Source organism: Mobula hypostoma, chromosome 2 (assembly GCF_963921235.1).
Source record: "Mobula hypostoma chromosome 2, sMobHyp1.1, whole genome shotgun sequence".
In the NCBI taxonomy this organism is placed as follows: Eukaryota; Metazoa; Chordata; class Chondrichthyes; order Myliobatiformes; family Myliobatidae; genus Mobula; species Mobula hypostoma.
In genome coordinates this window covers 212,022,689-212,042,293 of record NC_086098.1, presented here as the reverse complement: position 1 = coordinate 212,042,293, position 19,605 = coordinate 212,022,689, and the positions used below count along the sequence as shown (strand labels likewise).

Below are 19,605 nucleotides of genomic sequence, written 5' to 3'. Positions count from 1 at the left end.
CCTCGACTTAACCCATACAAGGGCATCCAAGTCCCTTTGCACCTCAGATTTCTGTATTTTCTCTCCATTTAGGAAATAGTCTACCCTTTTACTTCTTATACCAAAGTGACTATACACTTCCCGGTACTTTATTCCAGCTGCCACTTCTTTGCCCATTTTCCTAATCTGTCTATGCCCTTCTGTACCTTCTCTACTTCCTCAAAACTACCTGCCTCTCTACATGTTTTTGTATCGTCTGCAAATTTTGCAACAAATTGAACTCCAAACTCCTGTGCCCCGAACTGTAATAGTGTTGCACTAACCACTACATTGTCACAATGCAATCTATCAAAATAATTTATGTTCCATATATAAGAACTGCTAATCGAATTTAATAAAGCCATGTTCCTCTTTTTGAACTCGTAGCTGCAGCTAATTCTTCACTATCTGCTACCTAAGTCTAAAGTGTGCCAATGGAATAAATTACTGATAATTTGCAGGATAATTATATCTATTTTATATTTTTATTTGCATGATATTTGTAACACAGAAATGATTAGCATGTCATGGAGTTTGTCATAGAGTTTGAGTTCCTGGAAAACTAAATCTCTTTCAAATTATTCTGTTTATTCTATTATTTTTTTTATAGTACAACAAGGACAAGGTCACTGGAGGAACTTAAATCCCATTGCTGTCTTATGTTATAACCATGGGAACATTGAACTTTTATCATTGTTTGAACCCCATGACATTTATTCGGGTTTCCCAACAACAAATTTGCAAAGATTGAAGTTCTACTGTATTAACATCTAGGAAAATATGTAAATAAAATCATACCAACATTAATTGTTTTTGTAAGTGTAGAAAATGTATTTTGACACTTCACTGAAGTATGATTTTCATTACTGCTGTGTTTTATTTCAATGCATATCATTTCTATATGACGAACATAAGGCTAAGAAGATTTTTGAATTTTCTTTAGAAAATCACTATTATGGTGAGCTCTATGTAATCTAAGTAGCCGCTTCTCAGGTAATTCTATCACTATAAAAAATTTCTGATTTGATTATGAAGATAGGAATAAGTCTTGTGTGCCTCAATATCATTTATCCAGAACAGCTTCATTGTGCTTTGACATATGCTCATACATATAACATGAGAGGGCAGATTGTACTGATGGTGAACTGGCACTCCAGGGAGGGCTGTCAACTAGTGATAATAATGTTTTGAATTCATTCAGATTAGATATATAAAAGATTTTTTAAAAGCATATTGAATTATGTATTTATTTTTGGAAATAGTTTATTGTTTTTTACTGCAAATATATCAAGTCATCGGAAACATTTAGAAACAATGGAAAGGTAATTCTGATAATTGAAGGTTGGTCTGGCAGCAGAAAGTGGAGTGGAAAAGTTCTGGCTGAGATGAACACAATTTATATTAGCTTTGAAAGCTCAGGTAATCATGTCTCTTCATTCATCTATAACAGGGCTTCCTAACATTTTTTTATGCCATAAATCTCTACCATAGAGGTGATAAACAGGAGCAACAGGGAGGTAGTCATCCCTAGGCTACAGGGGTCAGAAAACTGGGTCACTGTCAAGAGAAGGAAGGGAAATGCCCGGATAGTGGAGAGCACACCTGTGGTTGTCCCCCTCAGCAACAGATATCTTGTTCTGGATGCTGTTGAGGGGGATGACCTGACAGGGGACGCCCACGGTGACCGGGTCTCTGGCACTGAGCCTGGCGCTGTTGTGCAGGAGAGAAGGAGAGAGAAGAGAAATGCGGTAGTCGTAGGGGATTCCATAGTCAGGGGAACGGACAGGAGATTCTGTGAGCCTGATAGAGATACCCGCATGGTGTGTTGCCTCCCAGGTGCCAGGGTACGGGATGTCTCGGATTGGGTCCTGAATATTCTGAAGGGGGAGGGTGAGCAGCCAGTTGTCTTGGTACATGTTGGTACCAATGACATATATAGGACAAAGGAGGAGGTCCTGAAGAGAGATTTCCAGGAGTAAAGGAGGAAGCTGAGAAGCAGGACCTCCAGGGTAGGTATCTCGGGATTGCTATCTGTGCCACGTGCTAGCGAGGGCAAGAATAGTAGGATCAGGCAGACGAATGCGTGGCTGAGAGACTGGTGTAGGGGGCAGGGCTTCAGATTCTTGGATAATTAGGATCTCTTCTGGGGGAAGTATGACCTGTTCAAGAAGGACAGGTTACACCTGAACCCGAAGGGGACCAATATCCTGGCGGGAAAGTTTAATAGAGCTATTATGGAGGGTTTAAACTAATTTGGCAGGGGTATGGGAACCAGAATGACAGAGTAGAGGAAGGGGAAAACAGAAATAAATCTAAGATAGTGAGCAGTAAAGATGTCAGGAAATACAGGCAGGTGATGGGGCAAATTTGTAGCCATTGGGATGAGTTATAGTGCAATAAAGTTGCAGTGAAATCAAAGCAAAAAGTATCAAATGCTGGTCTTAAGGTATTATACTTAAATGCACACAGCATAAGGAATAAGGTGGATGATCTTGTCGTACAGCTACAGATTGGCAGGTATGATATTGTGGCCATCAGTGAGACCTGACTAAAGGATGCATGTCTCTGGGAGCTGAACGTCCAAGGATAGGAAGGTAGGCAGAGGGGGAGGCATGGGTTTATTGGTAAGAAATGATATTAAATCATTAGAAAGAGGTGATATAGGATCGGAAGGTGCAGAATCTTTATGGGTTGAGCTAAGAAATAGCAGGGGTAAAAGGACCTTGATGGCAGTTATTTATAGGCCTCCAAACAGCTGCAGGGATGTGGACTACAAATTACAGCTGGAAATAGAAAAGGCTTGTCAGAAGGGCAGTGTTATGATAATTGTGGGGGATTTTAACATGTGAGTGGATTGGGAAAATCAGGTCAGCACTGGATCTCAAGAGAGAGAATTTGTAGAATTTCTGCAAGATGGCTTTTTAGAACAGCTTGTTGTTGAGCCCACTAGGGAATCGGCTGTACTGCATTGGGTATTATGTAATGAACCGGAGGTGATTGGAGAGATTGAGGTGAAGGAACCCTAAGGAGGCAGTGATCATAACATGATTGAGTTCACTGTGAAATCTGAAAAAGAGAAGCCGAAATCTGATGTGTCAGTATTTCAGTGGAGTAAAGGAATTTAGAGTGGCATGAGAGAGGAACTGGCCAAAGTTGACTGGAAAGGGACACTGGTGGGAAAGGCAGCAGAGCAGCAGTGGCTGGAGTTTATGCGAGAAGTGAGGAAGGTGCAAGACAGGTATATTCCAAAAAAGAAGAAATTTTCGAGTGGAAAAAGGATGCAACCATGGTTGACAAGAGAAGTCAAAGCCAAAGTTAAAGCAAAGGAGAGGGCATACAAGGAAGCAAAAATTAGTGGGAAGACAGAGTATTGGGAAGTTTTTAAAACCTTACAAAAGAAACCAAGAAGGTCATTAAGAGGGAAAAGATTAACTATGAAAGGAAGCTAGCAAATAATATCAAAGAGGATACTAAAAGCTTTTCAAGTATATAAAGAGTAAAAGACAGGTGAGAGTAGATATAGGACCACTAGAAAATGAAGCTGGAGAAATTGTAAAGGGAGATAAGGAGATGGCAGAGGAACTGAACGAGTATTTTGTATCAGTCTTCACTGAAGAAGACATCGGCAGTATATTGGACACACAAGGGTGGCAAGGAAGAGAAGTGTGTGCAGTCACAATTACGACAGAGAAAGTACTCAGGAAGCTGAATAGTCTAAAGGTAGATAAATCTCCCGGACCAGATGAAATGCACCCGCGTGTTCTGAAGGAAGTAGCTGTGGAGATTGCGGAGGCATTAGCGATGATCTTTCAGAAGTTGATAGATTCTGGCATGGTTCCGGAAGTCTGGAAGATTGCAAATGTCCCTCTGCTATTTAAGAAGGGGGCAAGGAAGCAAAAAGGAAATTATAGACCTGTTAGCTTGACATCGGTGGTTGGGAAGTTGTTGGAGTCGATTGTCAAGGATGAGGTTACAGAGTACCTGGAGGCATATGACAAGATAGGCAGAACTCAGCATGGATTCCTTAAAGGAAAATCCTGCCTGACAAACCTATTACAATTTTTTGAGGAAATTACCAGTAGGCTAGACAAGGGAGATGCAGTGGATGTTGTATATTTGGATTTTCAGAAGGCCTTTGACAAGGTGCCACACATGAGACTACTTAACAAGATAAGAGTCCATGGAATTACAGGAAAGTTACATACGTGGATAGAGCATTGGCTGATTGGCAGGAAACAGAGAGTGGGAATAAAGGGATCCTATTCTGGTTGGCTGCCGGTTACCAGTGGTGTTCCACAGGGGTCCCCGATGGGGCCGCTTCTTTTTACATTGTATATCAACGATTTAGATTATGGAATAGATGGCTTTGTGGCTAAGTTTGCTGATGATACGAAGATAGGTGGAGGTGGTGGTTGTGCTGAGGAAACGGAGAGTCTGCAGAGAGACTTGGATAGATTGGAAGAATGCGCAAAGAAGTGGCAAATGAAGTACAATATTGGAAAGTGTATGGTTATGCACTTTGGCAGAAGAAATAAACTGGCAGACTATTATTTAAATAGGGAAATAATTCAAAGTTCTGAGATGCAACGGGACTTGGGAGTCCTCGTACAGGATATCCTTAAGGTTAACCTTCAGGTTGAGTCGGTAGTGAAGAAGGCGAATGCAATGTTGGCATTCATTTCTGGAGGAATAGAGTATAGGAGCAGGGATGTGATGTCGAGGCTCTATAAGGTGCTGGTGAGACCTCACTTGGAGTACTGTGGGCAGTTTTGGTCTCCTTATTTAAGAAAGGATGTGCTGACGTTGGAGAGGGTACAGAGAAGATTCACTAGAATGATTCCGAGAATGAGAGGGTTAACATATGAGGAATGTTTGTTTGCTCTTGGAATGTATTCCTTGGAGTTTAGAAGAATGAGGGGAGACCTCATAGAAACATTTCGAATGTTGAAAGGCATGGACAGAGTGGATGTGGCAAAGTTGTTTCCCATGATGGGGGAGTCTAGTATGAGAGGGCATGGCTTAAGGATTGAAGGGCGCCTATTCAGAACAGAAATGCAAAGTAATTTTTTTAGTCAGAGGGTGGTGAATCTATGGAATTTGTTGCCACGGGTAGGAGTGGAGGCCAAGTCATTGGGCGTAATTAAGGCAGAGATTGATAGGTATCTGAGTAGCCAGGGCATCAAAGGTTATGGTGAGAAGGCGGGGGAGTGGGACTAAATGGGAGAATGGATCAGCTTATGATAAAATGGCGGAGCAGACTCGATGGGCCAAATGGCTGACTTCTGCTCCTTTGTCCTATGTTCTTATGGTCTTATAAACCAAGAGGTCCATGGACCCCAAGTTAGGAACCCCTGATCTACAAGGCAGAATTCCAAATTATTTTTATTGTTTGAGTGGAAGAAGTTCTCCCTGATTTCCTTCTTAAATGGTAGTTCTTTAGCTCTGTAATGGAAGATACATCGTTGAAACAAGTAGCGCTGCTCTGTCAAGGTTCCAGCAACCCAGGAATAATCTTGATGTCTGGTGACTTTACACATTTTTTCTTGCAACTACATAGGTTTCCCTGGGTGCTGCTCCCCATGTCAAAAGTCATTTTACTAGGATAATTGACTACTGTAAATTGCCCCTAACGTAGATGAATCAAGCTGAAATGTAGATATGTGAGAGAATGAATTGTGTAAGAATGTGTGAGAATGGGACTGATTGATGGTTGTGCTCTGTCAATTGTCAGACACTCAGTGGACAGATGTTGTGAGAAAAGGAAATGTACACTATTTATTGAACATTTTTGACATCTTAAGATATTTAGTGGGACCAAATTTGTCTAAGTTTAAGGGACTATGAGCCATTTTTATTTAACCTGTTGTCATAATTTACCATCCAGAACTTCAGGTATGCAAATTATGCATTTGCTGTTGTACTAAACAAGAAGTATTTTGCCAATATGGTCACCCAATACACACCATCTTGCTACAGTTACATCTTCGCCACTAGGCAATGAACCACACAACTTCCAAACTCTTGACTTGAGATTGGCTGGCTGACACTACGGCAGACTCTTATCACTTGCTGATCATCATTTGTGGGCAATGCCATTTGACTCTCCATCTCTTGTACTGATTGATATTAGTATTAGAATCACATCTAACACTTCTAAAAGCTTGTTTACCAGCTGTCAATAGGCTAGTAAAGTTACATCTGCCTCATTTTATAACCAGAATAACTTCATAATTTGAATGATGAATTCCTGAGGGCAATTTAAATCAACAAGACAATACACGGTGTGGTGTGCCAAAATGGAATTCTTAGACATGTTGTATAGAAAACGAATGAATTACATAAATATGATCACATTCAACAATTACCATATTCACATTAATAGGATAGTTATAAAAGGACATGATGATGCCAAAGTAAGTTTGAGATATATGTTTATGATCTTAGAATCATTTTAACCTGCCTCAGGGTCACTTCTTGTCTGGCTCCATTTTAGCCTTGTGTCAATTTTGATGCAGTTGGCTTAAAATATCCAAATATTTAGCTAGGATTAAAATAAAATCTCAACACAATGAATGGCTCCCCGGAAAATAGAAATTGATCTGCACACAAAATTAGAGAGAGGAGAAATTTCTTAGCATAGTTAGCATGGCTTTGCGCAGGGGACATCATGTCTTATGTACCTGATTGAGCTGTTCAAGGATGTAATAAAGATGGCTGATAAAGGTAGGACTGTGAACGTTGTCTACCTGGACTTTAGTAAAATGTTTGACAAGTTCCCTCATGGCTGACTAATCCAGAAGATAAAAACACATTGGATCTCAGAAGACTAGGTATATTGAATTCCATAGAAGACAGAGGATAATAATGCTGGAGTATTAGTCTGCCTGGAAGTCTGCGTCCAGTCAGATGTTGCAGGATAACCATGGATAATGAGGAAGGTTATCAATAGATAGATCAGGACATAGATCAATTAGAAACGTGAGTGGAGAAAAGGCAGATAGTGTTTAATCTGGACAAGTGTGAGGTGTTGCATTTTGGGAGGTCAAATACGTGAGGAAAATATACAATCCATGGCAGGATCCTTGGGAGCATTGATGTACAGAGGGATCTTGGGGTGCAAGACCATGGCTTCCTGAAAATGGCAACACAAGTAGATAGGGTGCTAAAGAAGCATATGACATCATAGCTTTTAATTGTTTGATTGGGGTATTGAGTATCAAAATAGGAAAGTCATGTTACAGCTTATAAAACTTTGGTTAAGCCACATTTCAATTATTTTGTGTTGTTCTGATTGTCATTACAGGAAAGATGTGGAGATCTTAAAGATGGTGCAGAAGCATTTCACCATGGTGGTGACTGGATTAGAGGGTATTACTTGAAGGAGAGGTTGGACTAACTTGGATTATTTTCTCTCAAGTGTCAGAGACTGAGAGGCAACATAATAAAAGTATATTAAACAAATAGAGAGGGTAGACAGCCTTTTATCCCAGCATCGAAATGTCAATTACTAGATGGTATAGGGTTAAGCTGACAGGGGGAAAGTTTAAAGGAGATCTATGAAGTAATTTTTTTTAAAATATTGAGTGCTAGGTCCTTGGAATGTCCTTCCATGGAAGATGGTGGAACAAGATATAACAGCAATGCTTAGGAGGGAGTTAGACAAGCACATGAATCAGTGAGGAATGGAGGATATCAACCATGAGCTGGCAGATGGGATTAGTTTATGAAAAACACAGGCATGTTGGGTCAAAAAGGACCTGTGTCTTTGTTGAATCTTTCTATGTTTGATGTTATAAAGGCCTGTGGCTGTGTTGTATCTTTCTATGTTCGATGTTATGAGATGCTTATAAATGCTGTGAAATTATATCTGCCAATTTCTGATATGACTTTTTTTCATCCTAATGTTTTATTTTGACAACTAATCCTGTGAGTCTGTTGGGGTCATCTACTATATCCGGTACTCCCGTTATAGCTTCCTGTATAACAGTGAGATCTGACGTAGATTGGGAGATCACTTCACCAAGCATCTATGCTCCATCCTCCAGAAAAAGAAGAATCTCCCAGTGGCCATCCATTTCAATTGTACTTCCCATTCACGTTCCGACACGTCAGTCCATGGCCGCCTCTACTGCCACTATGAGTCCACATTCAGGTTGGAGGAGCAAAGCCTTATATTCCACCTGAGTAGCCTCCAACCTGATGGCATGAACACTGATTTCTTGAACTTTCGGTAATGCCTTCCAGTCCCCTCCCCACTTCACCATTCCCATTCCCTTTTTCCTCTCTCACTTTATCTTCTTACCTGCCTATCACCTCCCTCTGGTGTTCCTCCCACTTCCCTTCTTCCGTGGGCTTCTACCCTCTCCTATCAGATTTCCCCTTCTCCAGTCATTTATCTCTTTCACCAATCAACTTACCAGCTCTCTACTTCACCCCTTTTCCTCTCCCGGTTTCACCTATCACCTACCACCTTGTACTTCTTCCTCCCCTCTCCCCACCTTCTTACTCTGACTTCTCATTTTTTTCAAGTCCTGATGAAGGATCTCGGCCAGAAACGTCGACTGTTTGCTCTTCTCCATAGATGCTGCCTGACATGCTAAGTTCCTCTGGCATTTTTTGTGTGTTGCTTGGATTTCCAGCATCTTCAGATTTTTTCATGTTTGGGAATTATCTGTTTATAAAATATTTGTTACTTGGACACCTTTATTTTTAAAACACAGCCATTGGATCATTTGCAAATTGAGTCTAAAAGATTTATTCTTAAAGAAAACCTTCCATTATAGATCATGTACGAGTTTGCATAGCTGTAGAACTGGAGTAATGTAATAAAGTTTCCTACAGTGCCATGTAAATGTATTCAACCTTGTGAAAGTATTCAGCCCCAACCCTTTACTCGCATAAATGAGTATTACAACCAGGGATTTTGATCAATTTAACTGAATCACATATTCCTTTTTTCACAATAAAGTCCAAAAAAACAGGGAAAATTGTAAAGCATGAAAACTAAAAATTTAAAAACTGAGATGCCAGCAACTCAAAATTATTCATCCCCCTTTGCTTGGTAGTTTGTTGAACCACCTCTCGCAGCTATTACAGCCAGTAGTCTTTTTGAATAAGTCTCTATTAGCTCTGCACAATGTTTTGGTGCCAGATTTGCCCATTCCTCCTTGCAAAATTGCTCAAGCTGTGCCAGGTTAGTTGGGAAGCTGCGGTGGACAGCAATCTCGAGGTCTTGCCAGAGATATTCAATCAGCTTGGGCCACTCAAGGACTCAATTTTCTTCATTTGAAGCCACTCCATGATTGCTCTGGCAGTGTGCTTTGGATCATTGTTCTGCTGCAAAACGAACTTCTGGCAGAGGCTAGCAGGTTTTTATCCAGGATTTCTCAGCATTCATCTTCCCACCAGATGTCCAGTCCCTCCTGTTGAAAAGTATCCCCATAGCATGATGCTACCTCCACCATACTTTACACTATGGATGATGTTATCTGGCTGATGTGCAGTATTAGATTTATGCCACAAATACTGCTTAGAGTTGCAGGCAAAAAGTTCCACTTTAGTCTCACCTAAACACAAGACCTTCTTCCACATCTGTATCTTCTAGGAGATGCTTTGCAAAGTCTTTACAGGCAAGGATATGTTTATTTTTTAGCCATGTGACATAACAGCATGGTTTGGCCTAATGAGACACATGCAATTCACAGGCACATTTTGGAGATGCACGTTCACTTGTAACCTGTAATACTAAATGCATCAGAGCCCAATTTCGTTCAATTTTCTTTTGGATGTGAATTGCTACAAATTTTTCAGTGCTCAGAGTTTGTATATTCTCCCTGTGACTGAGTTTATCTCAATCCCTGAATTTTCTTCCTGAGTTTCCTCCAGATCTCTTCCTCTTTCCAGATATGCAGGTTGGTGGACTAATTGGCCACAGTAAATTGATCCCAGTGTATAGATGTGTGGTGGATTCTTGAGGAGCTGATTGAACGTGGGGAGAATAAAGTGTGATTGGTGTAAATGGGTGCTTAATGATCAGAATGGATGGTGAGCCGAAGGGATTAATGATTCTGTTTCAAACATCATGAATAAGTAACTAAAAGGAATTAAAAGAATTATTAAGTACTTAATAAATTGTTCTTATTATCTTTTATTAGCATATTGTTTTTTTCCCAAGTCAGGCAGTAAAATTTGTTTCAGTTCTATGATTGACTAATACATCAGAAAATGCCTTTAACTTTTAAATTGGATTTTAAATTGAGTGCAATTTTATATGTAACACAAACAGGCATAAATGTTAATTTATCAGCAGACTTCAGGATTTAAACAAGGACGTAAATATTGATTTGATGTATAAATTTGCAGTTTAATTAATATCTATGGTATTTACATAATTAAATATAACAAAGAAAGCGGAGGAGGGATTCGCCCTATATAACAATACAGAGTGGGAGGAATAACTTTGATCTCATATTGTACATCACGGTTGGATTTACATTTCATAGGCACAATTGAATATTGAATTCAATGTGATACATCCTGTTTATCACTACCTTTGAAGGTGAATTTCTACATCAGCTATACTTGCTGCAATTTTTCTAGTTAATCTAGAAAAAAAAACAGGTATTCTCTGTCTGAAATCCTTCCTTCATCTAGCAGATTTACAATGTGTAGATTGTCTAACACCTGCTGTTTATAGCAACAACACAAATCCACCTAAAAACAACCCGGTCTGTGTGGACAGTTTGTTTGCAGAGTACTGGCACAGACACAAGGTTTCATGGAGAGAGTTTCTTCTGGTTATTTGAAAACCCTTACTTTATATGTTTTTACATACAGACGTGTATAATACATTATAACTTTACAGAATATTAAGCATCAAATATCACGTTGTATTTCTTTACAATATGTACAGTATGTAAGGCTATTACTCAGTGAATGGGTCTGTCAAAATAAGGTTGCATTACTAAATTTCTTATCAGACCAGGTGTAGACTGTAATCGTCTGTGAGTCAGAAAAAGTGTTGTAATCCTTCCACTCCCACAACATTCTTTTGGCCTTGTGATGCCTTTTTGACTGATTATAAAATGTCGGGGTTAACAAGAGCGTAGGGTTGGCTGTGCGCTCGAACAATCAAGGTGCTCCTGAAAAGAAAAAAGTCTATGAGCTGATGTGATTATTATAGTTATAGCACAGAGATAATTGAACATAAATTATCCAATTACAAACTGAATTATTGAAAGCCTTCTAATTATGCTCATTTACGTCATGATGTGTTTAATGCTACTGACCAGGATGAATTTTTAGATAACTATTTACTTTGCAGTGCATTATTTTAAACAGAGTAAGTTCTCTTGACCTTACCCTCGACATTCTTGTCACATCAAGCCACTTACAAAATATCCATGAAAAAAATCCTTCAGTGCTGTTTAATTACAGTTGTTTCTAACTCTGTTTCCAACTCTGGATAAATAACAGTAACATTTTTCAGCTTTAAATGACAAGTGAAGGTGAGATGTGGGAAGAAATATAACTAATGTAGTTGTTCTTACTTTCTCCAAACCAAAGGAATAGCCACGAGCACTCATATGGGGTTACAGCTATGCCTACATTTTCATTGTCTATATGGTACAATTCATGTTTCAAACCTAATCTGGGAATGCTCTACAACTCTTTCTCAGCTACATTAATGTCTGCTTCTGAACCCATGCAAAGTCATCAATTTCATCAACTTCTCTATTAACTTCTACCCCATCTTCAAATTCACTTGGTCCATCTCCAACACTTCTCTCCCCTTTCTTGATCTCTCTGTCTGCATCTCCAAAGACAGTTTGTCCACAAACATCTTCTATAAATCCAATCCCTCCTACATCTACCTTTATTTCAACTTTTCTCACCCTGTCACTTGCAAAGACACCATTCCCTTTTCTCAGTTCCCCTGTGTCTACATCTATTCTAAATGATCAGCCCTTCCAATCAAAGGCATCTAAGAAGGAGCATTCATCCACATCTCCTCCATTTCCCAGATTTTGCCGTTCACCTACCACCATGTTAACCTACGCATCTAACCTATCATTCTTTGTAGCTTCTGTCATGTCCAACAGGATCCCACCACTTGCACATATCACTTCTCCTCTCCTCTCCCCTCTTCACTTTTTACAGGGATTACTTTCTTTGTGACTCCCTTATCTGATCAGCCTCCCTCCTCAGAAATCTGTCCCTATAAATCTGCAAAGTGTTACAACTAGCCCTACACCTCGTCCTTCACAACCAATCAAGGCCATAAGCAGTCCTTCTGGGTGAAGCAGTCTTTCCCTTGATGTTATTTAATTAATCTAATGTTCAAGGTGCAGCCCCTCTACATCACTAAGAAAGGGCACAGGTTGGGGCCCACCGCGCTGAGAATTTTGGCTCCATCTGCTTTGCCAGTTATGATCTCCTCTTTCCAGCTATTTTATTTCCACTTCACATTCCCACATCAACACCACTTCCAGGTCAATGATAAACACCAGTTAGATAAATAACACCTCCATACTCTGCTTGGGCAGTCTCCAACCTCAGGGCATGGATGTTGAATTCTCAAACTTCCTATAACTGCTTCTCTCTTGCCCTTTTCCAGCTTTTTTGCTATCTCCTCCTGATCCAGCTGACTTATACAACCCTATCTCTTCTCCCTTTCCCAAATTCTCCAACTGCCCATCAACCACACACTCCTCCAACTGTTCCTCCTCCCTACCATCCCCCCCATATTCAGTGGTCTACAGTCCTCCCCTATCAGATTCCAACCTCTTTATTCCTTTGTCACCTGGCTGTCACCTCCCAGCCTCTGACCTCAGTCTCCTATCACCATCATCTCTCTATCAACCCACCTATCACTGGCCAGAACTTGCTCCATCTGCTCCCTCCACCTTTTATACCAGCCATCCCCCCCGCTTCCCATCCAGATGAAGGATCTCAACCTAAGGCATCAACTCTTAATTTTCCTCCGTAAATGCTTCTTGACCTGCTGAGTTCCTCCCGTGTTTTGTGTGTTGCTCCAGACTTCCAACATCTGTAGTCTCTTGTGTCTCCTACTTGAGTTATTGTATCAAAACACTGAAGTCTGTTTAGAGGACTGAATTGAGGGTGTTACTTTTGATCTATATTTCTCACACTAAACTGTAAGGAGATCATTTGTGCTTTGCAAACATGAAAACATGAGAAGGGGCATTTGAGACTATTCCACCATTTATTGAGATCCTAGTTGTTGCCGGGGGCTGTGGTTGAGTGGTCGACGACTTGGGCCGGCTCCCCCACCGGACTTAGTCTGGTGAGGAGGGTGTGAGGACACCCAGCAGGACTGAAAAAAAAAGGACTTGACAAAGAGCGGATGAGCTCCTTGTGAGCCAATGGCCACCTTCCGTAGAAGAGAGTAAAGCCTCACCATGTACCTACGAATCGTATGCCATGCACTTAGTTAGAAGAGACATGATGAACTTGGGCACTGCACCGTGTGCCTGGACCTGCCCAAGGCCTCCACCCAAGGAAGGGCCGAGCTTGAAGAAGCAGCTGCGTCTGGAGGCTGACACGGCCTAGGGCTTGAGTTTGGCGGGGGTGGCGGCAGGCAGTGCCAAGGCGGCCAGCAAGAACAAACTAGAGGAGAGGCTGTACTCGGTGCTGTCGCAAGATCGAAGAAGATGGAGGTGCATAGCTGCCAACCCCGGTTTTGGGACGGCACCCACTGACTGACTGACTGACTGTTGACAAAGGGGCTGACTTGTTTATTAACAATATTTTTCATTCATATAATGTTTCTAAACCCAGTTAAAATATAATTTCATGGAAGTGTTATTTGTTAAAACTTGATGGTAATGCTCAAGTTAGCTTAATACTCAATCATATAGCTTGGTTATAAGGTAAAATGTGAAGGGTGCTGGGGGTCACTTCAGTAATTGTAAATAAAAAAGTTAACTCCAGTGGTTTACTAATCCCATTTGGAAAAATAAGCAGAGAAGAAAAATAAAATGTAAGGCACAAGCTAAATTGTATCACCCTTACACTCCCACAACAGGTTCATAAGCATTATTGTGGACTGTTTCTCAATGCGGTAACAGGTATTTCAAGGATTGGTTCCAATTTTCAGGACATCTAGAGTTTAGTTTATAAAACACAGACACACAGACAAGAGTGTCTTGTTTATGTATTGTAAATGAATACAGGAGGATCAGAGATTGGATGACAAAACACAGGCAGTCATATTTTGCATTGTTTCACAATGCACAAAAGATAATATGGTAGAACAAATCAATTCAGAATATATAGATGAGTGCAAACAACAGAAATTCTGCAGATGCTGGAAATTCAAGCAACACACATCAAAGTTGCTGGTGAACGCAGCAGGCCAGGCAGCATCTGTAGGAAGAGGTGCAGTCGACGTTTCAGGTCGAGACCCTTCGTCAGGACTAACTGAAGGAAGAGTGAGTAAGGGATTTGAAAGTGGGAGGGGGAGGGGGAGATCCAAAATGATAGGAGAAGACAGGAGGGGGAGGGATGGAGCCAAGAGCTGGACAGGTGATTGGCAAAAGGGGATACGAGAGGATCATGGAACAGGAGGTCCGGGAAGAAAGACAAGGAGGGGGGGGACCCAGAGGATGGGCAAGAGGTATATTCAGAGGGACAGAGGGAGAAAAAGGAGAGTGAGAGAAAGAATGTGTGCATAAAAATAAGTAACAGATGGGGTACGAGGGGGAGGTGGGGCCTTAGCGGAGACCGCTTTGCTGAACATCTACGCTCTGTCCGCCAGAGAAAGCAGGATCTCCCAGTGGCCACACATTTTAATTCCACATCCCATTCCCATTCTGACATGTCTATCCACGGCCTCCTCTACTGTAAAGGTGAAGCCACACTCAGGTTGGAGGAACAACACCTTATATTCCGTCTGGGTAGCCTCCAACCTGATGGCATGAACATTGACTTTTCTAACTTCCGCTAAGGCCCCACCTCCCCCTCGTACCCCATCTGTTACTCATTTTTATGCACACATTCTTTCTCTCACTCTCCTTTTTCTCCCTCTGTCCCTCTGAATATACCTCTTGCCCATCCTCTGGGTCCCCCCCCGCCTTGTCTTTCTTCCCGGACCTCCTGTCCCATGATCCTCTCGTATCCCTTTTTGCCTATCACCTGTCCAGCTCTTGGCTCTATTCCCCCCCCCCTCCTGTCTTCTCCTATCATTTTGGATCTCCCCCTCCCTCTCCAACTTTCAAATATCCCTTACTCACTCTTCCTTCAGTTAGTCCTGACGAAGAGTCTCGGCCTGAAACGTCGACTGCACCTCTTCCTACAGATGCTGCCTGGCCTGCTGCGTTCACCAGCAACTTTGATGTGTGTTGCTATATAGATGAGTGTAAGAGATTCAATCAGCATTCACGGAGAGGTGTGTCAGAAACTGGTTTATTACATGGAGAAGAGTATACCGCCTTTTTTCACAATGCACAGAAGAGAGAGGAAGTGATTAGTTCACATTTCTCAGAAAGGGCTAGGTTCACAATACACAGATAGGTGTGTCAGGAATTGGTTCACTAAAAAGGGAGAACTATAAGTACTTAGTTTACAATGCACATATTGGTCTAGAAGAAAATGATTCACAATACATAGAAAAGAAAGGAGTGGATTAGTTCATAGTATATATATTTTTCAGAAAGGGGTCACTTCTCAATACAAAAGAAATGTGTTTGGGATTAGTACATAGAGCAATGAAAGGACTTGGTTCACAAAATACAGAATGGCTAAGAGATTGCTTCACAATGCACATACAGGAGTGTCGGGGGGGGTTCACTTCTCAGATATTATTACAGTTTGTTCATATGACATAGTGAAGAGTGTATAGGATTGATTCACAAGGCACAGAGAGAAAAAGGGGGAAACCAAAAAGGAAGTTATTGAATAAAAAAATCAAAAACAATTGTGAATGTACCTTTTAACGGTTGTGGAACGCAACAGGGATCTCACGATTTGGCAACATTATCCCAGAATGCAGTACTTCCACATTATCTTCATCAGTTGCCACTATTCTGTACCTTTGTACCAGCTGCAGTGAAAAAATATTCCAATTTGAAAATGGCATTCCCATAGCTATGTGTTACATTTAAGCAAAAACTGGACCAATGTCAATAATCAGCACACACAACTTACCCAGCAGAGAGCCAACTGAATCTGCAATTCTGCCAGCCGCCGGCCTATACACATCCTTTTTCCAATCCCAAATGGAACGTGAGCAAAAGGATTGATTTTATCCTTATCCTGTAGCCAGCGCTCAGGTTTGAACTGCATTCCATCATCAAAATATTCTTCATTCCATCCTAACGCGTGATAGCTTATCATTAAATTAGTCTGTAAGATAAAGAATGGCCACATCACCCTTTATTTTTGATATAAAGCTGTTCTGAAAAGCAATAAATAGCCTTTTGGACTCTCAGTTCCATGATATATAGTAAATGTAAATGGGCCTGAAGGTTCACACATCATCCACACAATGCAGTACTAAACCGTTATATTAGGAGTAGTTGTTCTTTCGCTCTTTCTGAAGTGGGGGTTAAATGATTCAGAAAGGGTGTGTAAAATTCCTATATGTCTACCTGGGCATCTGCTGTGTTTTTTTTTCTGGGGAGGGAGCATCAGAACCATATTTGGGAGTAAACAAAACAGGGAAATATAGACACAAGATGCTGGAAATCTTGATCAACACACACACAATGCTGGAAGAAGTCAATCAGGCAGCATTTATGGAGAGGAATAAATGTAATTCATTCCATAATATATAGTATTTTGGAATATGATAACCAATGAATTCACTATTTCCATAACTTGGCCCTTTAATATCTGAGAATGCAAAGATCAGGTTCTAGTTCTTCAGTAATATTTTCTAACTCATTTCCTATAGTTCCTCCTCATCTGCACTTTCATTAGATTAATCATTCCCTAACATTTTTATAAGATTATTGGTGTCTTCCTCTGTGAAGACAAAACTTTTTAAAATTTAATTATAAATACAATAAATTCTGCTGAAGCCGGAAATCCAAGACAACTTCAGAAAATTCTGGAGGAATGCAGCAGGTCAGACAGCATCTATGGAAATGAATAAACAGTTAACGTTTTGGGTCGATTCTCTTCTTCTGGAATGGGAAGGAAGAGGGAAGATGCCGGAATAAAAAGGTGGGAAGGAGGGGAAGGAGGCTAGCTGGAAGTCGATAGGTGAAGCTAGGTGGGTGGGAAAGAAAGGTCAAGGCCTGGAAAAGAAGGAATCTGATAAGAGAGGAGAGTGGACCACAGAAGAAAGGGAAGGTGGGGGGGGGGGACCTGGGGGAGAGTAATAGGCAGGTGAGTGGAGATAAAAGTTAGAGTTGGGAATAGAGGAAGGGGGGGAATGTTTGTTTCCCTAAATTTGTTTAATTGCTCTGTTCTCTATTATGACTGGCCTGTATTTGACAGCAGGGTTCTACATTTGGTTTCACTAATATTCTTTTCAAACACTTGTAAAAGCAATCTACTTTAATGTTTCCTGGGTTTATTATCATTCTGTACTTATTGCTCTCTTAATCACTTTAATCACTTTCGTTGTCCTCTTTTGCTGAATTTTAGACTGCTTCCAGTCCCCAAGTCTGCCACTTTGTCAGGCTTTCCTATTTGAAACTCCTTTAGATCTAATGCAGTCCTTAACTTCTTTTGACAGCATAATTGCTTTATATTTTTACACCTGGTAGGGTTATAATATAATAGTTGTTATTCCTACATGCATTCCTTAACTTTTAGCCAATGCCAATCCTATACCCTGGATTATTAACCAACCTTTCTGATTGCACGATAACTAATCTAGAATAAGTTATTTTCCGATTGTTTGATCAACATATTAATCCAAAAAGTCATATCACACATACTGCAGGAATACCTGGAGTACCTAGTAAGGCTCTGAAAACCTGTGCCAACCAACTAGCGGGAATATTCAAGGACATTTTCAACCCCTCAATGCTACGGGCAGAAGTTCCCACTTGCTTCAAAAAGGCAACAATTATACCAGTGCCAAAGAAGAATAATGTGAGCTGCCTTAATGACTATTGCCTGGTAGCACTCACATTGACAGTGATGAAATACTTTGAGATGTTGGTTATGACTAGACTGAACTCCTGCCTCAGCAAGGACCTGGACCCATTGCAATTTGCCTACTGCCACAAAATGTCAACAGCAGATGCAATCTCAATGGCTCTCCACACGGCTTTAGACCATCTAGACAACACAAACACCCATGTCAGGATGCTGTTCATTGACTATAGCTCAGCATTTAATACCATCATTCCCACAATCCTGATTTAGAAGTTGCAGAACCTGGGCCTCTGTACCTCCCTCTGCAATTGGATCCTTGACTTCCTAACCGGAAGACCACAGTCTGCAGATTGGTGATAACATATCCTCCTCGCTGATGATCAACACTGGCGTGCCTCAGGGGTGTGTGCTTAGCCCACTGCTCTGCTCTCTGTATACACATGACTGTGTGGCTAGGCATAGCTCAAATACCATCTACAAATTTGTTGACGATACAACCATTGTTGGTCGAATCTCGGGTGGGTGATGAGAGGGCGTACAGGAGTGAGATATGCTAACTAGTGGAGTGGTGCCACAGCAACAACCTGGCACTCAACGTCAGTAAGATGAAGGAGCTGATTGTGGACTTCGGGAAGGGTAAGATGAAGGAACACATACCAATCCTCATAGAGGTATCAGAAGTGGAGAGAGTGAGCAGTTTCAGGTTCCTGGGAGTCAAGATCTCTGAGGATCTAACCTGGTGCCAACATATCGATGTAGTTATAAAGAAGGCAAGACAGCGGCTATACTTTATTAGGAGTTTGAAGAGATTTGGCATGTCAACAAATACACTCAAAAACATCTATAGTTGTACCGTGGGGAGCATTCTGACATGCTGCATCACTGTCTGGTATGGAAGGGCTACTGCACAGGACTGAAAGAAGCTGCAGAAGGTTGTAAATCTAGTCAGCTTCATCCTGGGCACTAGCCTACAAAGTACTCAGGACATCTTTAGGGAACGGTGTCTCAGAAAGGCAGCATCCATTATTAACGTCCTCCAGCACCCAGGGCATGCCCTTTTCTCACTGTTACCATCAGGCAGGAGATACAGAAGCCTGAAGGCACAAACTCAAGCAATTCAGAAACAGCTTCTTCCCCTCTGCCATCCGATTCCTAAATGGACATTGAAGTTTTGGACACTACCTCACTTTTTTTTAATATACAGTATTTCTGTTTTTGCACATTAAAAAACATATTCAATATATGTAATTGATTTACTTGTTTATTTATTATGTTGTATTTTATTTATTATTATTATTTCATGTCACATGCTGGTGATAATAAACCTGATTCTGCTCCCTCCTCAGTATTGTTGCTGAATTGGTTTGGCCAATTTAGGTGCAAGTTAAATTCTTGACAGTGTTACCAAAAATTGATTGGTGTGGCAGGGTAGGTCAGGAAAATGATGGCCTGTGGTCAGATTCTGCCTTTTATCACTTACTGTAATATGAAAGCTCCTTAAAAATATTGAATGAT

At 40.9% G+C, this 19,605-nt stretch overlaps 1 protein-coding gene across 2 annotated transcripts in view; it reads right to left on the bottom strand.

The window, feature by feature from the left end:
• Positions 1 to 10,145: 10,145 nt before the first annotated feature.
• The window catches only part of LOC134336721 (1,25-dihydroxyvitamin D(3) 24-hydroxylase, mitochondrial), a 52,846-nt gene continuing 43,386 nt past the window's right edge, over positions 10,146 to 19,605 (bottom strand). For both annotated transcript variants that reach the window (XM_063031136.1, XM_063031126.1), the window contains exons 10-12: positions 16,186 to 16,383; positions 15,968 to 16,081; positions 10,146 to 11,159 (exon numbers count right to left, since the gene is read on the bottom strand). In XM_063031136.1, the coding sequence (XP_062887206.1) occupies positions 15,971 to 16,081; positions 16,186 to 16,383 (309 nt within the window). In that variant the 3' untranslated portion in view covers positions 10,146 to 11,159; positions 15,968 to 15,970. The remainder of the gene's footprint in view (positions 11,160 to 15,967; positions 16,082 to 16,185; positions 16,384 to 19,605) is intronic.